A 23,191-nucleotide genomic window follows, 5' to 3' on the forward strand; every position below is an offset into this window, starting at 1 on the left:
AAGCTAGGAATCGAACCCAGGTCCCTGGCATTGTGAGGCAGTAGTGCTAACCACTGTGCCACCATGCCACCCCACATGCCAGGTCGCAGTGTTTGGGATTACCTCTAGTTTAGCGAGGATAGAAGATGGAAGGTCTTGTAATGCAGTGGTAGCCTCCCTACCTCTGAGCCTAAAAGTTCCACTCTGGAAAGGTAAGAGTTCCCCATCAACCAGAACCTGCATAAAGCAATGGCAAGTGCCTTTCCAAGCATAATAGACCAACTCATGGAGGTCCATAGTTGCCAATGGCCACCTACGGCATGGTAGCTGAAAAGATAAAGAATATGGGAGACCAGTCAGAACACTGCTTTGAATAAGCACCAGGAGAATAATCCTAGCGGGGAATTAAAAAATATGATGTGGCTATTTTTAATTTCTTTAAACATGCCTTTAAAAAAGTATTGGAGATGGATGGAGGGGTGCACCCTTTGATTGTGTTGAAGGGGAGAGATCAGGTGATCAAACCTCCAGGAATATATCCAATGACAATGAGGGGTGGCATGGTGACACAGTGGTTAGCATTGCTGCCTCACAGCACCAGGGGCCTGGGTTCAATTCCAGCCTCAGGTGTCCGTCTGTGTGGAGTTTGCACATTCTCCCCGTGTCTGCGTGGGTTTCCTCCGGGTGCTCCGGTTTCCTCCCACAGTCCAAAGATGTGCAAGTTAGGTTGATTGGCCATGCTATATTGCCCCTTAGTGTCAGGATGATTAGCAGGGTAAATACGTGGGTTTACAGAGATAAGTTGTCGGTTTGTTGCCGGTGCAGGCTTGATGGGCCCAATGGCCTCTGCAGTGTAGGAATTCGAAGTACAAAATTCTTAGTACAACCCTACACAGACAACTTCAGACTATCAGCTTGAAGAATAATTTGGGCTAAAATGTGCCCATTATTGGGGTTGAGGGATCTTCAGCAATGCAAGAGAGATTAGGGGGAAAGGGTCAAAGGATGTTTACAGATAGTCAATTATAGACTTGAAGAGTAGAGGGAGCTTAGGACAAAGTTTCCAGCCTAGGAATTATCACGCTGGTCTTATAACCTATCTGGCTGCGATAAAATAGAACGCTTTTCTCAAACTCATTTTTCAACAGCTGTTATGTGTAATTCAAACTGTGCGTAGTCACTTGACAGGCTGGACTATATTCAACCTTCCAAAGGAAATTTTAACAGAACTTAAAGAAGATTTCCTGGCATAATTTACAAACGATGGACGATTTGAAGTGCAAAGCATTATTTGGCAATGTACACTTCCTCTTGCTTAGCAGAATTAAACCAAAATAGAATTTGTGTTTACTGCACATAGCAACTTGTCCATCAGTAAATAAATAACATTCCCAGCACCTGCAGGGTAGCTACTTTAAAGCAAATGCTACATTTTTTTTGAACATAATGCAAAGGAGCATCACCACTGTTGAAATAGGTTACAACTGAATTTTATATCATATGCATGGTGGCACAGTGGTTAGCACTGCTGCCTCACAGCGCCAGGGACCCAGGTTCGATTCCTGACTTGGGTCACTGTCTGTGTGGAGTTTGCACATTTTCCCTGTGTCTGTGTGGGTTTCCTCCAGGTGCTCCTGTTTCCTCACATGGTCCAAAAGATGTGCATGTTAGGTGGATTGGCCATGCTAAATTCTCCCTCAGTGTACCCGAACAGGGGCGACTAGGGGATTTTCATAATAACTTCATTGCAGTGTTAATGTAAGCCTACCTGTGACTAATAAATAAACTTTATATTGTTATGCATTGTGCTACTTTGAAGAAATGAACTCACCAGGGTTCACACTATATTTGAGGTAGATAAGCGTATTGATGTATTCATGTGAAATTCCTGTTTCTACCATTTTAACAAAGACCTCACTGAGGTAATAAACAAACAAGTCTCCCAAAGGTCTGTTGTCATGTTCATTGCTGGTGTCATTTGTTGGATTTTTAAAATTTGGCTTTGGGATGTGGACAATGTTGGAAAGGCTACAATTATTGCGCATTCCGAGATTCCGAGAAGGTGATGGCTGGTGGAGGGAATGCTTTCAACAGCAATGACAACTTACATTTATTGTGCACCTTTATGCAGTAAAATATCCCAAGGCACTCTAGTTTATTGTTTATTTATTTATTAGTCACAAGTAGGCTTACATTAACACTGCAATGAAGTTACTGTGAAAATCCCCGAGTCGCCACACTGAGGGAGAATTTAGCATGGCCAATGCACATAACCAGCACATTAGTCGGGCTGTGAGAGGAAATCGGAGCACCCAGAGGAAACCCACGCAGACACGGGGAGAATGTGCAAACTCCACACAGACAGTGACCCAAACCGGGAATCGAACCCGGGTCCCTGGCGCTGAGGTAGCAGTGCTAACCACTGTACTGCTCTTTTTACAGCAGCATTTGACATTGAGCCACAAAGAGATTTTAGAACAGGTAACAAGAATCTTGGCCTACGGGGTAGGTTTTAAGAAGCATCTTCAGGAACGTTACAGAGGTGGAGGGGTTTAGAGAAGGAATTCCAGAGTTTCAGGCCTAGGTAGCTGAATGGTCGCCAATGGTGTTGAATATTAAGGATGTCCAGAAAGATGGAAGAACACAGAGATTAGCAGAGGGTTGTAGGGCTGGAGGCAGTGACAGAGATAGAGAGGGAATGAGGCCATGAAGGGATCTGAAAGCAAGGATTTGTGCTACTTAAACTACGTAAGAAGTTTAACAACACCAGGTTAAAGTCCAACAGGTTTATTTGGTAGCAAAAGCCACACAAACTTTCGAAGCTCTAAGCCCCTTCTTCAGGTGAGTGGGAATTCTGTTCACAAACAGAGCTTATAAAGACACAGACTCAATTTACATGAATAATGGTTGGAATGCGAATACTTACAACTAATCAAGTCTTTAAGAAACAAAACAATGGGAGTGGAGAGAGCATCAAGACAGGCTAAAAAGATGTGTATTGTCTCCAGACAAGACAGCCAGTGAAATATTCCAACCATTATTCATGTAAATTGAGTCTGTGTCTTTATAAGCTCTGTTTGTGAACAGAATTCCCACTCACCTGAAGAAGGGGCTTAGAGCTCCGAAAGCTTGTGTGGCTTTTGCTACCAAATAAACCTGTTGGACTTTAACCTGGTGTTGTTAAACTTCTTACTGTGTTTACCCCAGTCCAACGCCGGCATCTCCACATCATGACTACTTAAACTACTGCAGTTCTTGTGCAGAGGGTGCTTTGGGAATGATGTGTGACAGGTAATTCCAGTATAGTGGTTCAATGAAGGCACAGTGATGTACATATTTCGTATCAATAGTTTCTACTTGCAGAGTAACTTGGTGATTGTTACAAAGGGTCTACATCCAAGATGTTAAACTACCTTTTCTCCTTGTAGGTGTCAATGAAAATGCTGTACTTTTCCAGTGTCTTCCGTTCAAGTTAGGGGGTTTTTAACACATGTTTCAACAAGCTGCAAACCAATTTGGCAACGTGTACAAGATTCCAGCAAGAGTTTGAGAGCACTGATGGTTCTAATGGCAGATAATAAATCCACTGTGAGAGGTCATTGTTAGAGGTTAGGGAGAAGAAGGGGGAGAATTGTCATCCCTTTGGAAAGGATAACTTATAAAGACCCATTAAACTGGGAAGTGATATTTGAAAGATCAGATAACCGTGAAATAGAAGAAGGTGATAAGAGGAAAGTTTAAGATTTTATCAGTATACTACACATGAAAAAAGTTAAGTACAATATATGTTCAGGATGAAGGATTGCATGTAACAATGTAAGTATATTAATTAAGCGAAAAAAAATATTAATATCTAGAGATATTAGGAAGTTTTAGAATTTGAAGGAAATGTATCACAAACACAGATTACATTACCTCAGATTTTCATTAGAAGCATGTTCCAATTTTCAATAAATCTATTCAGGAAACTTAGTGGGGAGGGGGTTGTTGCTATGAATTCTATTTTGTACTCTCTGTGGTAGTGCAGGGCTATAAACCTATCACATTATTTTAAAACAACAGCCCTTTTTGAAGAGTTAAGCTGTGTTAATTCATTTAGGTGCTTTTGTTTGAAGACTGAAATGTGTAAACTCAAAGGATGATCAATACTGCAGAGGTCAAGAGATCAGGATGTTCCAAGTTGTTACCTCAGTTGTTCACTTCCCAAACTTTGTGTTCGGACAATAGTTCATATAAATACAATAGTTGTATTATTTAGGGGTTTTCCTTTTGCAAATACACTTCTGGGGGAGTCAAAATTAAAATCCATAAATATAAAATGGACACTAATAAATCCAACAAAGCACTCAGGAGAAAGATCTTTACCCAGCAAGTGGTTAGAATGTAGTTGATCTTAATATCACAGAAGCGATTGAGGCGAATAGCGTAGGTGCACTTAAGATTAAGTTGGATGACTACACGGAGGAGAAAGAAGTAAAGGTTATAGGGTTAGATGAAATCGGGTGGGAGGAGGCCTATGTGGAACATAAGCCCAACAGCGATTGGTTGAGCCAAATGCCTGCTTCTGTGCTGTAAGTTCTATGTAATTCTATGCTCAGGGTTAGAAAGAAAAATGTACATTTATGTAACACTTTTTGCAACCTCAGAACGTCCCAAAGTGCTTCACAGCCAATGAAGTATCTTTGACAGATCAGCTATTGATTTGCTGGGAAATGCAGCCGCTAATTGGTGTACAGTAAGATCCCACAAACAGCAATTTGATTAATTACTAAAGAATGGAGTGGATTTTAATTCCAGTCATAGGTTGGATTAGGAAAAGGTAGAATATGCTAACCATCCGCCCCTCCTCGACCCACACACATCACCTCCTACATTCCTCATGGCAAGAGACCTGATCCATTTCAAAGGCTGTGCCAGTGGTGGCCATAACTTCAACTACCTAGACCCCATAGGGAAATTCCCTCCCTAAGCCCCTCTTGCCTCACTATATCCTCCCCCCCCCCTTCAATAACCTCCTTAAAACTCACCTTAGGGTGTCAGTTTAATACAAGTCTCACCTGAAAGGTGACATGTGCAATTGTGCACCACTCTACTCTCTGAGTGCTAGGAATATCAGCCCAAATTGTTTTTGTGCTCAAGTGAGACATGAACTCAAGCCTTCAGCCATGATCATATTGAATGGTGGTGCAGGCTCAAAGGGCCAAATAGCCTACTCCTACACTTATTTTCTATGTTTCTGACTGAGAGGCAAGTGTGGTCCTAACTAATCTATGGCTGACACCCAATAAAAACATTGAAGATGATGCTGATTTGATTTATTATTGTAATATGTATTGGGATACAGTGAAAAGTATTGTTTCTTGCATGCTATGCAGACAAAGCATACCATTCATAGAGTCCATAGGGGAGAAAGAAAGGAGAGGGTGCAGAATATAGTGTTGCAGTCATAGCTTGGGTGCAGAGAAAGATCAGCTTAATATAAGGTAGATCCATTCAAAAATTTGATGGCAGCAGGGAAGAAGCTGTTCTTGAGTCAGTTGGTACGTGATCTCAAACTTTTGCATCTTTTTCCCAAAGGAAGAAGGTGGCAGAGAGAATGTCCGGGGTTACTGTCTGGGCTCGCCCCAAGACCGGAAAATTCCACCTGAGGTCAATGGATCTTTGCTTGGCCCATATCCCACTCACTCCAATTCCTGCTAAGATGGGTGGGACGGGAAAATTCCACCCTATTTCCTGGCTGGCGAGCAGATCAGATTACAAATGTCAGCTTTTTTTGATGATCATTGCCCTTTTCCAAATACTTTTATTTCCCAAAGAGTTTCATGGGACAGCACGGTGGCAGAGTGATTAGCATTGCTGCCTCACCAGTGCCAGAGACCCGGGTTCAATTCCTGGCCCTGGGTCACTGTCCGTGCGGAGTCCGCATGTTCTCCCCCTGTCTGCGTGGGTTTCCTCCGGGTGCTCCGGTTTCCTCCCACAGTCCAAAAGACGTGCTGGTTAAGCACATTGGCCATTGCTAAATTCTCCCTCAGTGTACCCGAACAGGTGTGGCAACAAGGGGATTTTCACAGTAATTTCCTTGCAATGTTAATGTAAGCCAGTTGTGACTAATAAATAAAGAAGATTCTTTACAGTGTTCCATTTAACCTTTCCCATTCCAAATACCCTCCCTGTTTCTGAGCTGTCACCTCCTCTGCTGCTGGAGATCCAAGGGTGGCGGCTCCTTTAAGGAAGGAGGGTAGTGGCTCCTTTAAGGGACGTCTGGGCGGAAGTGACGGGATTGCGTCGGAAGTCTCGCTGTCGGCGGCGGAGTGGAGTGCAGGGTGGCGGCCATGAGTGTGCCGGCTTTCATCGACATCACCGAGGAGGACCAGGTGAGCCGGGCCGGCCGCTTCATGGCGGAGAGGGCAGCTGGCGGATGGACAGATGCATCCATCCTCCCTCCCTCCCTCCCCGCAGGGTTCAGTGGCGAAAGGCCGGGTCCCCCGCTCCCCTCCTGGGCCTGGGGCCGCTTCGCACGCGTGGGCCCGGGGAGGAGGATGGAGAGGGAGTGGGGGCCGGGGAAAGGCCAGGCCAGGCCGGGCCGGGGAGGGGGGCGGAATTGGGCGAGGACCGGCTTGGTCCATATTAACAAACCCGCCTCTTGGAGACTCTGCAGCCTGTCATGTTGCAAGTGAGAAGGTTTGCATTTCTGTAGCGCCTGTCATAATCCCAGGGCATCTCCAAACTTCTCACAGCTAATGTAGGCAGTACTTTCTAATTATTGTCACTGTTATAATGTAGGAAATGCGACAGGCCATTTGTACCCAGCAACCATGATAGTGACCAGATAATCTCCTATGATGATGATTGAGGAATAAATATTGGACATAACAGCAGTGTAACTTTTCCTGCTATTTATTTGTTAGTGTCACAAGTAGGCTTACATTAACACTGCAGTGAAGTTACTATGAAAATCCCCTAGTCGCCACACTCCGGTGTCTGTTCGGGTACACTGAGGGGGAATTTAGCATAGCCAATGCACCTAACCAGCATGTCTTTCTGACTCTGGGAGGAAACCGGAGCACCTGGAGGAAACCCATGCAGACACGGGGAGAATGTGCAGACTCCACACAGACAGTGACGCAAGCTGAGAATTGAACCCAGGTCCCTGGCGCTGAGAGGCAGCAACGCTAACTGCTGTGCTACTGTGCCATGGAATATGGCCACAGAATATTTTATATCCAGTATTAAATGCAAACCTTATGTTGATGATACTTTATATTTTATGCATGATATGTTTGTTAGGCTGCATGAAGTAGAAAAGTACCTGAAGCCATCTAAGTAATTCTGCTGCTTTTCTCTCCAGAGCCTCTATTTTTAACTCAATTTATTTGTCTCTAAAGTGTTGCAACTTTTACAGTGGACTCAGAATATTAATTGGTTTTGTAATATGGATTTTTAGAAGTCATGTTGGCTTCTGTTCATTGTATAGAATCATACACTGCCGAAGAGGCCTTTCGGCCCATCAATCTGCACCGACGTGAGAAACACCTGACCTCCCACCTAATCCTATTTACCAGCACTTGGCCCATAACCTTGAATGTTATGATGTGTCAATTGCTCGTCCAGGTACTTTTTAAAGGATGAGGCAATTCTCCTCTACCACCCTTCCAGGCACTGCGTTCCAGACCATCATCACTCTCTGGGTTTAAAAAAAAAATTCCCTCATTCCGCCCCCACCCCCTCCCCCAAACCTCCTGCCCCTCACCTTGAATCTACGGCTCCTCATGACTGATCCTTCAACTACCACCCCCCCCCCCCCCCAACCTCCTGCCCCTCACCTTGAATCTACGGCTCCTCATGACTGATCCTTCAACTAAGGGGAACAGCTGTTCCTTATCCATTCCATCCATGCCCCTCATGATCTTGTACACCTCGATCAGGTCGCCCCTCAGTCTTCTCTGCTCTAACGAAAACAGCGCAAGACTATCCAACCTCTCCATAACTTAAATGTTCCATTCCAGGCAGCATCCTGGTGAATCTCCTCCAGCGCAATCACAACCTTCCTGTAATTTATAGCATTTTGATAAGTGGAGAATAATTATTGCTATTTTCAAAGTTATGAAAGTCTAAATGAGGCTAAGTCATGAGCAAGGCCAATTACAGTATGTAGTGGGGAAGTGGGACTATTTGGATAACTGACTCAATGACCTGTGTGGTTTGAGAGACAGTTTGGGCAAACAATTCTATGTATGACCTTATGCTTCACATGAACAGAAATTCTAAACCCAAGTGTCTGTTGTATTCCCAGTTGCTTTCCCTTGTATATCTACCATGTCTATCACCTTCTCAAAGAAATCTCTGATTTTAAAGTCTTAGTGTTATACAACTGCATTCTGCACAGTTTTACTATATGGTTTCCACTTGATGGGTAGCTTTCATTGGGATGTACTGTGCTGCCTCAGTTTTAGAATTTGGGCAGCTTTTTGGTACCATCCACTTTTAAGTTGTAATTACTTTTATAGCTTGTTGGAATAACTGTTTGTCTTTAACCAGCTTTCATATAGATAAAATAGTCCTATAGTTAGGGGAATAGAGAAGTATTTCTGCAGCCACAGACATGAATCCAGGATGGTATGTTGCCTCTCTGGTGCCAGGGTCAAGGATGTCATTGAGTGTTGCAGAGCACTCGGAAGGGAGAGCGAACAACCAGAGACCCTGGTCCATATTGGTTTCAGTGACACGGGTCCTTCAGAAAGATTTTGGGGAGCTAGAAATTAGAACATCAAAAGCAATAATCTCCAAGAGTTGAGTATTGAAATAGGAGAATAGCGCAAATGAATGTGTTTGGAGAGATGGCTGAGGATGGACAGCTGTGCATTCCTGGAACATTAGGACCAATTCTGAGAGAGGTGGGACATGAACAGAGATGAAAGCAATATCTCAGTGGTGCTATTTGCTAGTGCTTTTGAGGAGGGTTTGAGTTAACTTGGTAGGGAAATGAGAACCAGGATGAAGCATAAACAAGCTTCATAAAGGACCACAAAGCAGATATAGAGTGTAATGCAATTGTGTCTAAATTAGGTTTATAATTCACAAATGCACAAAGCATGCTAAGTAAGGTTGGTGAGATGCAAGTGCAGATACCCACATGCAAATATGATGTGGCAATAATGGAGACCTGGTAGGGTGCTAAATATTCATGGATATGAGTTAAAGGAAAGAAAGAAGGATGGGAACTATAATGGTTAAGAGGAATGTTATAGTGCTGCAGAGATATAGACTGGGGTCAAAAGCTAAAATCTATTTAAACAATAGAGCTACAATTTCATAATCTGGTATATTCTATTGGCTACTGACTAGCTGACATCTTGAGCATATTTACAGAGAAATTGGAGGTGGAAAAATTGGTAATGGAAGACTTTAATTATCCTAGACACTATTAGTAGTAGTGAAAAGGGCAAACATGTTGAAGAGTCATGGAAGTATGTTCAGGAGAATTTTCTCAATCCTACGTCTCCAGTTCAGTGAAAGATGAGGTTCTGGGAAATGAGATTGTTCCTTGGGTCAAGTGTCAGTCGAGGACCTTTTAGGGAAACTGTGATCGTTGTGTCTTGGGGTTGATGTTAGCTATGGAAAAGAACAAGGAGCAATTGAGAGTAAAAAATGCTAGACTGGTGAAGGGCCAATTTCATTGGGGTGAGAATAGATGTTTCTTTTATGAATTGAAATCAAATATGGGCAGGTAAAACTGTAACAGAACAATGGACTGCATTTTTAAAAAATAGTTTTGTTACAGTCGAATGACATTCCTGTGAGGGGGAAATATGACAGCCAAACCTTGGGCTCCCTGGATGATGAAAGAAGTATTTGAATCATAGAATAAAAACCTTAATGTAGAAGAGGCCATTTGGCCCATTGAGTCTGCACCAACTCTCCAACGGAGTATCTTACCCAGGCCCTCTTCTCCCCCCACCCCATCCCATAACTCCACACATTCCCCATGGCCGATCCATCCAACCTACGCATTAGCATAGCCAATCCACCTAACCCGCACATCTTTGGAATGTGGGACAAAACCAGAGGAAACCCACCCATGCAGCCACAAGGAAAATGTGCAAACTCCACACTATAACTAATTTAGCAGCTAATTGCTGCAGTTGGAAAGTTTGTTGATTTGGCAGTTGCTTGCAAATTCTTTGATTTGATTTATTATTGTCACATGTATTAGCATACAGTGAAAAGTATTGTTTCTTGCGTGCTTTACAGACCAAACATACCGTTCATAGAGAAGGAAACGAGAGAGTGCAGAATGTAGTGTTACAGTCATAGCTAGGGTGTAGAGAAAGATCAACTTAATGCAAGGTAGGTCCATTCAAGAGTCTGACAGCAGCAGGGAAGAAGCTGTTCTTGAGTCGGTTGGTACGTGACCTCAGACTTTTGTACCTTTTTCCCGAAGGAAGAATGTGGAAGAGAGAATGTCCGGGGTGCGTGGGATCCTTAATTATGCTGGCTGCTTTGCTGAGGCAGCGGGAAGTGTAGACAGAATCAATGGATGGGAGGCTGGTTTGCGTGATGGATTGGGCTACATTCACGAACTTTTGTAGTTCCTTGCGGTCTTGGGCAGAGCAGGAGCCATACCAAGCTGTGATGCAACCAGAAAGAATGCTTTCTATGGTGCATCTGTAAAAGTTGAAAGTAAAAGTCTTAATCTATTGAGGTCAATTAGAGATTAATTGCTGTTGCTGAAAGTAGTTCCAGTTTTGTTGTTTACGGAGCTAGTTGGTTACAGGTACATGAAACACTTGAATGAAAGATCATGCTATCTATTAGATAATTAAACTCTTTTTCTGAATCTGAGTGGAAATTTCCCTTGTTTCCACAATGTAAAATACAAAAAGGTTTTGGGTCTTTTTCTTTCAAAGACAAATTCAAGCATTATTACTAATTTACATTATTTCCTAGGCCTCTGAGCTTCGATCCTACCTGAAGTCAAAAGGAGCTGAAATTTCAGAAGAAAATTCTGAAGGTGGGCTACACGTGGACTTGGCGCATATCATCGAAGTCTGTGATATCTGTTTCAAGGAAGATGACAAAGGTTCGTTTTCCCACAAATCATCTGGTTTGTTTTGAAGTTGATGCTGCTTTTTATATAAAGGCCTTAATTCTAAATGGCAATTTGCTTAATGATCCACTGACTGAACCCTCCAGGGGCAGCCTGAGGCATTGTGCTGACATGTGTGGCTGGGCATGTCCAATGAGCTGCTTTTGGCACGTTGAATGTTTTTCTTTACACATGCAGATGTGGAGAGTGTGATGAACAGCATTGTGTCTCTGCTCCTAATTCTGGAGACCGAGAAACAGGAAGCATTGACGGAAAGCTTGTGCGAGAAGCTGCTGAAAGCTCGTGAGGGTGAGCGCCCGTCACTCCGACTGCAGCTGTGAGTAACCAGTTTACCGTAGGAGTTTATGCAATCTTCGAAACTTCGAAAGTAAGAAGTAACTAAGGATCCATTTACAATTTGTTCACTTTAATTAGGGAATGGTTGTGCTTTTGAACATGGCAGTGCGTACATACTAAATTAAATTCATGGGGATAGTCAGTTCCAAAAAAGCTGCTTCCACTGTAACCAAATTCCTTCAACTACTTTTGGAAAACCGTAGTCATTTTCTGCACTTGCTTGAGGGGCAGTACGGTGGCACAGTGGTTAGCACTGCTGCCTCACAGTGCCTGGGACCCGGGTTCGATTCCTGGCTTGGGTCACTGCCTGTATGGAGTTTGCATGTTCTCCCTATATCTGCGTGCGTTTCCTCCGGGTGCTCCGGTTTCCTCCCACAGTCCAAAGGTGTGCTGGTTAGGTGGATTGGCCATGCTAAATTGCCCCTTGTGTCAGGGAGACTAGCTAGGGTAAATGCCTGGGGTTATGGGGATAGGGCCTGAGTGGAATTGTGGTTGGTGTAGACTCGATGGGCCAAATGGCCTCCTTCTGCACTGTAGGGATTCTATAATTCTAAGTAGTTTCGAACACACATTACCCTTTGGTTAAAGAAATTCCTAATATCTGCACAAGATTTGTTTTCTCTAAACATCCTGACTTTTACTTTGTTACAGAATATTAAATATTGTTCACAAATATCTTCAGAGGTCACCCCTTGATCACCTTCAGAACTTGATTTTCTATATTCTTGGCAACCTTTCATCTTGATGATGGTTTGCACTATGGTGGTCAACTCTGTTAAACAATGCTTAGTGTGGCTCAGGAGCCCAAATCTGGCAAGGCAATCTGTGCCATATTAGCTGCAGATGAAGACAGTGTGCTGAGAAAGTGAAGGATTCACTGGTCTGTTTTCTCTGGGCCCCTTTCTTCACCACTTAAGCTTTTTGTTTCTGCTTGCCTCTCCCAAAATCCTTCGAAGTTGATGCTGAGGATATGTCTGGAATAGTGAAGATGGAAACCTGTTCAACTTTTTTCCTGCCTTGCATATCATGGTCCAAGTCTCACTATCTCGTTATAGGAGTGTGCTGAGGATGCAAGCTTTGTAGATTTGTAGTTTGGTGTTCAAAGATTGCTGTTGTTATTCCACACAATCCTCGGCTTGGACATAAAGCTGCAGTTTTTAATGCCAAGATTTCGGCATCAAGTGACAAATTGCTGGTGATTTTGGGGTCTAAATATGTGAAGCGGTCAGCAATGATCACATCAGTGCCGATAGGCGGTGGTATGACAACATCCTGGACCATGACATGTCTTCCTGATGCAGTGAGCATCACTTGCTGCTGTAGATGCTCCTTGGTGTGGAAAACTAGTGCAGCAGTTCTCTGGACTTTACAGTTTGTCTTGTATCTTAGGCAGGCAATTCTGACAGTTTTCCATCAGTTCTGATATACAAGTAGACCTCCTCTGTGAGTGAACTGAAGGCATTCAGTCTGTGTGCTTGGGCCAAAACGCAAACCTGTTTGACCCCACTGTGGATGCTTTCCAATGTTGTCCTGTCATAGCTGACCTTGCTCCTTGTGTCATGGGAAGAAGCGATCATATTGAGGAGCTTCAGAGGCAGCCTGTTTTCTGCAGCAGCTTAAATAGAACTTTGCTGCACATGGTCAAATGTCTTGATGATGATGGCAATATTTAGTGGCCTCCTTTGTTCGTGGAATTTCTCTTGCAGCTGCCGGACTGAGAAGTTCGATTGTAGATCCTCCAGGTCTGAAACCAAACTGAGTTTGGGATTGATGTTCAGCCAAGATCTACAGTATGACGAGAGCAAATAATTTTCCCATGATATTCAGCAGGGCACTGCCTCTCTAGTTGGTACAATCACTGCAGTTGCAGTGGTCATAATCTTTGCATCATGCATATCCTGGGGCACTGCTCAATCCCTAAGCAGCAAGTTCCTTACAGCGAAGCCTAGTTGCCGCATCTCTTCTGATTCTTCCTCTGTCAGGTGAACATGTGCAGCTTTTCTTTCAGCGATTTACTGTCAGCGAGCCTGGTTTCTTGCAGAGAAACTTATCAAGTTACTTGTCAATCACAGCTGTCTTGCATGCATTATCAACTAGCTGCAAGTTGTCTGTCTCTGCGATGCACATGTCCTGACGTTTCAGCTCGCCAGTTGAATAATTGGCATCTTTCTTTGCTTTTTGTTTGCCTGATGTGATCCACTTGTTGAATGGAGACTCTAAGCTCCAAGCACTCATTGCAGCAGATAGACTGTGGCGGAGCAACACCTTATTCGTTAAGGACCGGCTCACCAGTTGGACACTAGGGTCCTCCGACCGTCAGACACAGTCCATAGTACCTGTTCTCTACACCAATCCACTTGGGATCGTCATTTAGTCTCCAGGTCACAAGCCTAGGGACATTGTTCTGCTCAAACAGCAGGGACCCCTCCCACCCCCACCCTGACCTTCCCAGTTGTCCAAAGGAATACAAAGCATAATATTTGGCACCAGATTGGTTGCAGTAGTTGCTGGAAAGTGGAATGTCTTTGGGCTCCACTCCGTTTTTTTTGGTCACCATTTACTCTCTCAGCTTCTAACTCTCTCTCTCTCTCTCTCTCGATATCCACAGAACAGTGCAGCTATTTGCCCATTACTGAGAGTTTGATTTATGCTGTCAGGGCAGCTCTACATGCTGCTGGGCCCTCCCACGGCTGGTCTGGGGACCTAACCTCCTTTGAAGCTTTAGCCAGGGACCACGAGGAATCCAGTGTACATGTGTTGTAACGTGAAGTACAGCAGAGGACTAGCTGATGGAGACGTTGTGCGCTGACAGGGAGAAACTAACACACTGGCTCTCCTTTTTGATCCGCTAGCCAGCAGTGTAGGCTGAAAATAAAAAGCTAACTCGCACAAAGCATGCTAACTTTCTTTGGTCACACATGAGACGAATGACATCAATAGAGCTCATATCCCTCATCAGCTGAGCAGGGTGGCACTTTCTACCTGAACTTTTATGCTGATAGGCGAATTAATGTATAGTAAGTTAGAGAATTTGAGTTTTCTTTTCATTCATTAAAAGAGGAAGAAATAGTTTGAATAGAAAATATCTATTTTCCTCCCAAGGCTTTTCCCCTTTTAAATTCCGCACAAAAACACAATCTTTTGTAGGGAGGTTTAGGCTAACATGGCCGTAGGTGACAAGTGGCAAGTAACAGTCATGCTATACAAGGCCCATTCAATGACCACCTACAAAAAGAGGATCTAACTGTCGCCCCTTTATATTCAATAGCATTACCATCGCTGAATTTCCCACAATCAACATCCTGAGGGGTTACCATTGACCAGAAACTCAACTGGACCACCATATAAATAGGGTGGTTACAAGAGCAGGTCAGAAGCAAAGAATCCTGAAGCAAGTAACTCACCTTCCGACTCTCCAAAGCCCTGTGCACCATCTACAAGGCGCAAGTCGGGAGTGTGATGGAATATTCTCCAATTGCCTGGATGAGTGCAGCGCCAGCAACACTCAAGAAGCTTTACACCATCCAGGACTAAGCAGCCTGCTTGATTGGACCCATTCTGCAAATATCCAATCCCTCCATCATTGACAAAGATGTGCTGCAGGAACTCCCCAAAACTCCTGAGAGTTTTGCATCTTATAAATTCATTACCGCTTTAATCTTGAAGGGCTAGGGGAACAGACACATGGGAACTCCACTGGAAGTGCATCTCCAAGCCACGCACCAACCTGACTGGGAAATATATTGCAGTTCCTTCACTCTCACTGGATCAAAATCCTGGAACTCCCACCCTAACAGTACTATGGGTGACTTACTGTGGTTCAAGAAGGCCTCTCACCACCACCTTTTCAAAGAAAACTCGGGTTGGGCAATAAATGCTGGCCTAGCCAGTGATGCCCAAATCCCATAAATGAATTTTTGAAAAAAATACCCCAGGCATTACAAAGGACGGCATATTGAATCCAGTGTACAGGAAACTCCAAACAACTTTCCTCCCCAGACAATTACCCCATTTCCCAATTGTGACAATTATGTTCATAAAAGCATTAGAATAATGTGTACAAATACCAAATAAAATGGTGGCTCGTCTGCTAAGTTATGTAACATTTTTGAATGTGTACATACTTCCTGCCATTTCTCCCAGAAACTTGGCTTTTAGTATTGACAGTACTGTGTGGTATATTACAATCTTCGATCATAATTTGAAGTTCTTCAAGATCAGGTGCACCTTCTGAGTAATGATCCACCCCTAAACAGCTTTTCTTGAGTCCAACTCAAACCTTAGCTAAAGAAGTGAGATCAGCCAGAATTATTCATGACGTCAGACTTATTTACAGCTAGCTTTTAGCTGGATTGTAGTTTTCCCAGAAATTATAACAGTTCTGGTGAAACTGTTCAGTAAATATTTCCCCACCATGAGGGAACAGGGATCTGATTCATGAGTCTTTGATACAGAAGACTAACTGACACATTAAGTTTGCAGGTACACAAATGTATTATAAAGCACGCAATTTGGTTATTCATTTGTGAATTCAAACTTCAGATTTGATACAAATGTAGAAAGAACAGACCCTTCGGCCCTCCAAGTCTCTGCCGATCATGATGCCCTAACTAAACTAAAGAAAACATGTAATGTAAGGATATCCATCAAATATTAAATTAAGTTTATCTTAATCCCTGAGATGTGAGATTCGTTTGGCTTCAGATCCATTCTGGACCTGTCTTAAAAAATCTGAAATGACTTGAGCTTGTGCTGAAATATTTATTGTGGAATTTTTGGGGTTGTGGCTCTGTAGATGTGATTTAATCAATAATAGATCGCCCCTGAATGATATCCAATATTTAGTGAAAGGACCACCTGTTGTAATGAGGGTGCTTGTTCAATTTCTAAGAAATGTTACTTTGAATTAATTGCTGAAAACTGGACCTTGGGTAACGGTTAGTCAACATTGCTAAATAATAAAACTTGAGGCCTGGCATTCTTTTATCGACTTGCAGTTTTAATTATCAGGGCTAGCAATGTATGCTTACGTGCTAATGTAGCAGCAAGAAACCATAGAATACTGTTTTTGAGGTGTGTATTTCTTACCAGTGAGTTCACATTTTTGTGAAAGGAACTAGCCACATTGTTTTGCCTGATAGTTTGGTCCCCTGTTAGAGTATGTTTTACTGTCAGTTCACCCAAAGTTTTTTTTTAATCTCAAGTGATATGAATTAATATTATTTGACCCTTATTCCTTCACAACTAAATCTCATCCCCCTCTGCTTCAGACTTTCTATTTGCAATTTGTATAAGTTTTTCAACTTTACAAACTATCTCTCTTAACCTGCTGTGTTGCACATATTCATGTTGTTAATCTTCCAAGTACTTGAGTTTTTTTTTTGTGGAATGAGTTTGGCTGGAATCTGCTGAATGACGCAGATCACATAGCTCAAGATGTCCACAGTTCACTGAGCATCAGATAAAGCAGTGAGAAATCTCTCAGCCCCATCTGCACTCTTCTGCGGCTGAGGGACTGGAGTTAAGATTTACTCTGCATCACACGCCACATTGTCTCCTTGTTAAGCACACCTATGCCTCAGTGTGGGAATGTGATTGCTTTCTCATAAATCACCAAACATTCTTAAAGTAATAATATTATTACAAGAGCTCTTCTAATTCATTTTCATAGAATCCCTACAGTGCAGAAGGAGACCATTTGGTTCATTGAGTCTGCACAAACTCTCCAACAGAACGTCTTACCCAGGCCCTATCCCCGTAATCCCATGTATTTACCCCACTAATCCCCCTAATGTACATACCTTGGGACTTTAAGGGGCAATTTAGCATGGCCAGTCCACCTAACCTGCACATTTTTGGACTGTGGGAGGAAACCAGAGCACCTGGAGGAAACCCACGCAGACTCAGGGAGAATGTGCAAACTCCACACACCGTCGCTTAAGGCTGGAATTAAACGCGGGTTCCTCACATTGTAAGGCAGCAGTGCTAACCACTGTGCTGCCCACTTGATTAATACTTGTTATTTCTAAGTATGCAATGTAAATGTTAGTTTTGACTTTTAATTAGGCTACGTAATCTTTTCCATGGAATGGAGGAGAATGCTCCTGCTAGGTACATCGTATACTGCAGCCTCATCAAGGTAGCAACATCCTGTAATGCTATTCAGTACATTCCTTCTGATCTTGACCAGGTGAGTCACAGTCTCTTCAGATGCTTTAGTTTATTATTGCCATTTTCTACTTGTGCGGGCAAGGTTAGGAGGAGTAAATTTGTTTCAGGCCATTCCTGATATTACAGTACCATTGGAACCAAAGCATTCTACTTGGTGTCACTTGTGGACCTGGGATTTGACATTGCCATTTATACTGGGGCGCAAAGTATTTTTAACAGGAGTGTATGGTTTATTTACTGTTGTACAAAGTTACCAACCACCCTGGTACATGTTGGTTATGTATCAATAATGTGTGGCAAATCATAAACCATTGGTGGGGAGGTGGGAAATTGATAATCTGTCTTCTGGTTAAATGGGCAGCGTAAGTAATATGTAAAAAATAATCTTGTGGGCTGTCATTGCATGGCCATGTGGTCGCTATAGTGGATGTAATAACAAAGATCAGTGGATAAGCAGTTATGGCTTTCAACTAGGTTCGCAAATGGATATCGGACTGGAACCTCAGCGTAGACAAGAAACACCATGTACTGCGATTGCTTTATGAAGCACTGGTGGACTGCAAAAAAAGGTAATGGCACAATTCTTCAAGAAAGGCAAATTAATGAGGGGTCAATGCACTTAACTATGTGGTAACCTTGAGACTTCTGAGATATTGGCAGGTAAATGGAATTGAGATTCAATGCTATTATCTAATCAAATGGTAGAACGGTCTTGAGGGGATGAATGGTCTACTATTCATATTTAACATTATCTATTAAACTAATTGAATAAATTGCAATTTAAAAAGTACTTTTCCAGTAACTGCTTATGTTGAATGTGCTTGCACAGGGACTCATGATCTTTGCTGAATCCATTGCATTTAGCCATTTCTTCATATCATGTGGAGTAAGCTGAATTGACTAAATATTGGTATCTCTGGTACTTCAGCCGCCACTTCTGGCTGATGGTGTTGCAAATGCTTTGTCTTTTTCAGTTGCGTTCCGGCTCCCCCATCATTGAGGATGAGGATATTTGTGAAATGCAGTCTCCACAATTAGTTGTTTAATTGTCTGTCCCCATTAATGATTGGATCAGGTCAGATCAGTTGGTTGTGGGATCACTTGGTTATATCTGTAACATGTTGCTTCTGTTTAGCTTGCATGTAGTCCTCTAGCTTCACCACATTGGCACCCTATCGTTTAGGTATGCCTGGTGCTGCTCCTGATATACATTCACCATTGAATCAGGATTGATTCCCTGGCTTGATGGTAGTTGTAGAGCAGTGATGGGCAACCTAGGCTCATGAATTGGCCACATTAATGGCCCTCCGTTATCTCAGTGGGCTACAAGATTGAAATTGGGCTTGCTCACTAACTATGACCCTTGAATAAGATTGAATACATGCCGAATATTTCATCAGTTGTAGAAAATGTTTAATCATTAATGGAACTGTCATCAACTTCAAGTGGTAAAGCTTGATGTAGAGGGAGCTCTCTCAATCAATGTTGCGTGTATTCAGCACACATCTCACTTCACTGTCCTTGCTTTAAATGCATATCGCATCAGTCATATCGGTAAGAACAAGGCAATGCAGATGGAAACCAGCGGTATGTGTCAATTCTGCTCATGGCAACAGTCAATAAAATGTCTCATGGGCTGCATTCAGAACTATGATGGGCTGCCGATTGCCCACCACTGTTGTAGAGTGAGAGAGATGCTGGACCTTGGAGCTGCAGGTTTTGGTTGAATACCATTCCACTGTTGCTGATGGTCCACAGTACTTCAGGTTCCCAGTTTTGAACTGCTAGATCTGTTCTGAATCTATCCTATTTAGCATGGTGATATTGCTACCCAACACAAGGGAGAATGTTCCCAATGTGAAGATGGGTTTTGAACTCCACAAGGGCTGTGGAGCGGTCGCTCCAGCGTTGTCATGGACAGATGTATCTGTAATGAGAAGATTGGGGATCAGATCTCGTAGGTTTTCACCTTTGGTTCTCGCCACCTGCGCCAGACCCAACCTGGCAAATTTGTCTTTGATCTGTCAATAATGGAGCTATCAAAACCTTCTTGGTGATAGTCTTTGATCTTATCAACCAAGTGTCCTTGCCCCTTCCAAGTTGTATTCCACATGGAAGAGCACTGATTCATCAGCTGAAGGAAGGCGATGGGCAGTAATCAGCAGAGGTATCCTTTCTCGTGTTTGATCTGATGCCATGAAATCTCATGGTCCATAGTCAACACTGAGGACTCCCAGGACTGCTTCTTCCTAACTGGTTGCCACTATTCTGGCACCTCTGTTGGTCTGTCCTGCTTGTGGGGCAGGACATGCTGAGAGATAATGACTGGAGTCTCTGATTGAAGAAGTCCCAGATAGTAATGATTTTACAGGGGGTTCTGGGCTGGGATGTGCTTGGGCCAATGACAGTCCATCTGTTTTTATTTAACTTTTTCATAGCGGTTTGATGCAGCTTAGAGGCTTGCCCGACCATTTCAGGGGGCAATTAACAGGCAGCCACATTGTTGCGGGTCTGGAGTCATGTTTATACTAAACCAGGTAAGAATGGAAAATGAAGGGCATTAGTGAGCCAGAAGGATTTTGATAAATCTGTTCGCTTCATGATCAGTACTGAGAAGTTTTTAATTACACATTTATTGATGAACTAAATCAATGATACTTCATGAAAGACAAATTACAGAAACTCAAAGCTGGTTTCTCTCAGTCAGTTTTTTTCAGGAATAGCACAGCTGATAAATGTGCCTGGGTTCATCAGTTTAATCTTTTCACCAATTGGCTAAATCCGATTGCTTAAGAAAAACCCTGTACTTAAATCATAACGCAATCACTGCTGGTTCACGAGCTTCATCAAAGATTCTGTACCAATTAAAATCTGTAAATAATACCCAGTTTCTTACACTATTGATTATTTTGGAAATTTGTTTGATTTTATATATGGAATAATATAACAGATGGTGAGTTGCAGAACAGTTGCACATCAAAGGGTTGCAATAAGAGCAGTGCTTGAGCAGCCTATCACTGTCATCTCATGCCCAAGATGTGTTGCTTTGTTTGAACGCAATCCAAAATATCTTCCGGCAGATCATGTCGAAATTTAGTGCATGGCAAAAGGACAGCAATTCATAGAATCCTTACAGTGCAGAAGGAGGCGATTCGGCCCATCGTGTCTGCACCAACCACAATCCCACCCCAGGCCCTATTCCCATAACGCCATGTATTTACCCTAGCTAGTCCCCCTGACACTCAAGGGGCAGTTTAGCGTGGCCAATCCACCCAACCTGCACATCTTTGGACAATTCAATGGAAGTGCTGCTTTGCAGACCAAATTTGCTACAGCTTTTTAAGGGTTATTTTACAGAATTCCTATTGCTGGTATTCAAATGCTGTGGTGCTCTGGTGCCATGACATTAAAAGCCTACAAACAATCGGAAGGAAGAGTTTTGGTACCTGCATTGCTGCAGACCTTATTTACACTGTAGTTAAGGGTTTACAGTGTGTTTGAAACTCTGGGATTTCACACTCCAGTTCCCCCAGTCTGAGCAGCAATAAGATTCTTATCTGACTGTGTTGACACTCTAGCTTAATTGATTTGCTTGACTTGATGAGCAGTGACATTATACTGAACCGCATCATTGACTCAGCAATATTGTTACTTAATGGCAACCTTCATTTACCTGCAGTTTTCTGGCACACTGGTTTGGTTTTTTTTTGTTGGGGGGGGGGGGGGGGGGGATTTGTTTTTTTTCCAGAAGTGTTTCTTCTGTCTGAGGCTTACAGTTCCTTGAGGAAAGTTCAGGAAGTACTAACTGCACACAAGGTAGTGGGAACCTGGAATTCTTCCCCATCCTAAAAATAAAACGTTGTTTGGGGGGGTGGGGGGGGGGGAGTGTTTTTTTTGTTAGTTGAGGGTATTGAGCGTTATTGAATCAAGCTGAGAGTTGTCTCAGTTGGCAGCACACACTCCCGTATGTCAGTAGGGTAAGAGTTCCAGTATCAGTCGAGGACTCGAGTACAAAATCAAGCCTGGCACTTCAGAACAGCACGGAGGTGCCATCTGAGGTACCACATTCAAACAAGGCTCCATCTGCACTCGGACGTAACCCCTGGCACTTTTGCAGAAGAGCAATTTTCTTGGCCAATATTTATCCCTCAGTCAATATCACAAAAGTGATCAGGTCGTTATTACATTAGCTTGTGGCAACTTTGGGTGCCATTGTACGTACAATACAACAGTAACGACACATCAAAAGTACCTCAACAGTACAGTGCTTTGGGATGTTCATAAATGCAAACCTGTCTTTTCAAGTATTTCAAGGCAAATAAATGGAATTGAAGTGCAGAATAACTGATCTAATTCAAAAGTGAAACAGGCTTGAGGGACTGAATGGCCTACACCTGTTGACTACCTAAGGTTAATTTGCCAACACCTGCCCTTGCAGGGAACAAATTTTTCAGGTGATAAAATTTGGTAAATCAGTATCTGTATAAAGATTAAAATTGGAATATTGCTAAAAGCAGAGGTGCAATTTAAGATTATCTGCAGGGTGTAGTCATGCTTGGGGAGCAGTTCCAATAGGATGAATCACACTGGATGCATATTGCAATAATTTCCTTGTAGGGATTCTCTGACAGACTACGAACACATGGTTCAGCTAAAACCAACCAACTTTACCTCCAGAAATATTTAAATTGGAGATGTTCAGTCTTTTTACCTTATGCCAGTGGGCCTCAGTGGAGGAAGGGGATACTATACAAGTTTTAATTCCCACATTTTGGTTCATTTGCATATGTTCAAAGTTCCTTTCAACAGTTTTTTGTTTTTTTTCATTGAGGAATTCTGCAACAGTATTTTTTTAAAAATATCATTCCTGCCCAATCTTTCAAAAGGATTGATATTTGGAATGGTCCTTCCAGCAATTCATAATGATCCCTTCAATAAATAAAGTTGCCAAACCACTATGAATTTAGCAAGAGATGTGTTTTTTTGCTGTTGGGTCAATGCACTGGCAACACATTGGCCTGCTTCATCTGGATTGATTCCTGTCTTTTGATTCTGGTAAAGAGCTGGGTGATGGAGACTAATTGCATAGTGCTTTTATGCATAGTGGAGAGAATGGCTGCCTTCTGTGCTTTATATTCTTGCTCAGACAAGTCATGTAGTTTTTTTTAAATTCCCACTGTAGTGATGAGAGTTTGGAAGTGTCAAATCACTGTCGGAAATTAAAAACTGACCCAGTTTGTAATTCTTTTTGTTCAGTGTCTCAGGGGATGTTGTCACTTCCTATAAAATTTGATGTATGCGTTTTTGTATTTTTTCCACTTTGTAGTTTTGATCTTTGTAATCTTTTGATCTGCATGCTTAAACCAACATCTTAAACCCCAGCTGGGTAACATAGAACACAATTTATGCCTTGTGTAGTTTGTTATAGTCTGCCATGTCAGACTCTAGGACATTTGGATCTAGTTTCCGGGAAAGGCACTCTAAAATGGCAACCCTAGATTGTAACAAATTTGATGCCTCAATGTGCTGGTTTTAGCAGGAGGAGATAAATCTGTACTTTCATTTTAATCTGCAGAAGTGCCACTTTTTTCCCTTTTT

The 23,191-nt window shown here is 42.7% G+C and overlaps 1 protein-coding gene across 1 annotated transcript in view; it reads left to right on the top strand.

Annotated features, from left to right (window-relative positions):
• The first annotated feature begins 6,263 nt into the window (after positions 1–6,263).
• eif3m (eukaryotic translation initiation factor 3, subunit M) overlaps positions 6,264–23,191 on the top strand; it is a 37,496-nt gene continuing 20,568 nt past the window's right edge. The window contains exons 1-5 of the mRNA XM_078220942.1: positions 6,264–6,353; positions 10,927–11,059; positions 11,264–11,402; positions 17,489–17,612; positions 18,068–18,162. Of these exons, the coding sequence (XP_078077068.1) occupies positions 6,312–6,353; positions 10,927–11,059; positions 11,264–11,402; positions 17,489–17,612; positions 18,068–18,162 (533 nt within the window). The 5' untranslated portion in view covers positions 6,264–6,311. The remainder of the gene's footprint in view (positions 6,354–10,926; positions 11,060–11,263; positions 11,403–17,488; positions 17,613–18,067; positions 18,163–23,191) is intronic.

This window comes from Mustelus asterias, chromosome 9, assembly GCF_964213995.1.
Source record: "Mustelus asterias chromosome 9, sMusAst1.hap1.1, whole genome shotgun sequence".
NCBI lineage: Eukaryota > Metazoa > Chordata > Chondrichthyes > Carcharhiniformes > Triakidae > Mustelus > Mustelus asterias.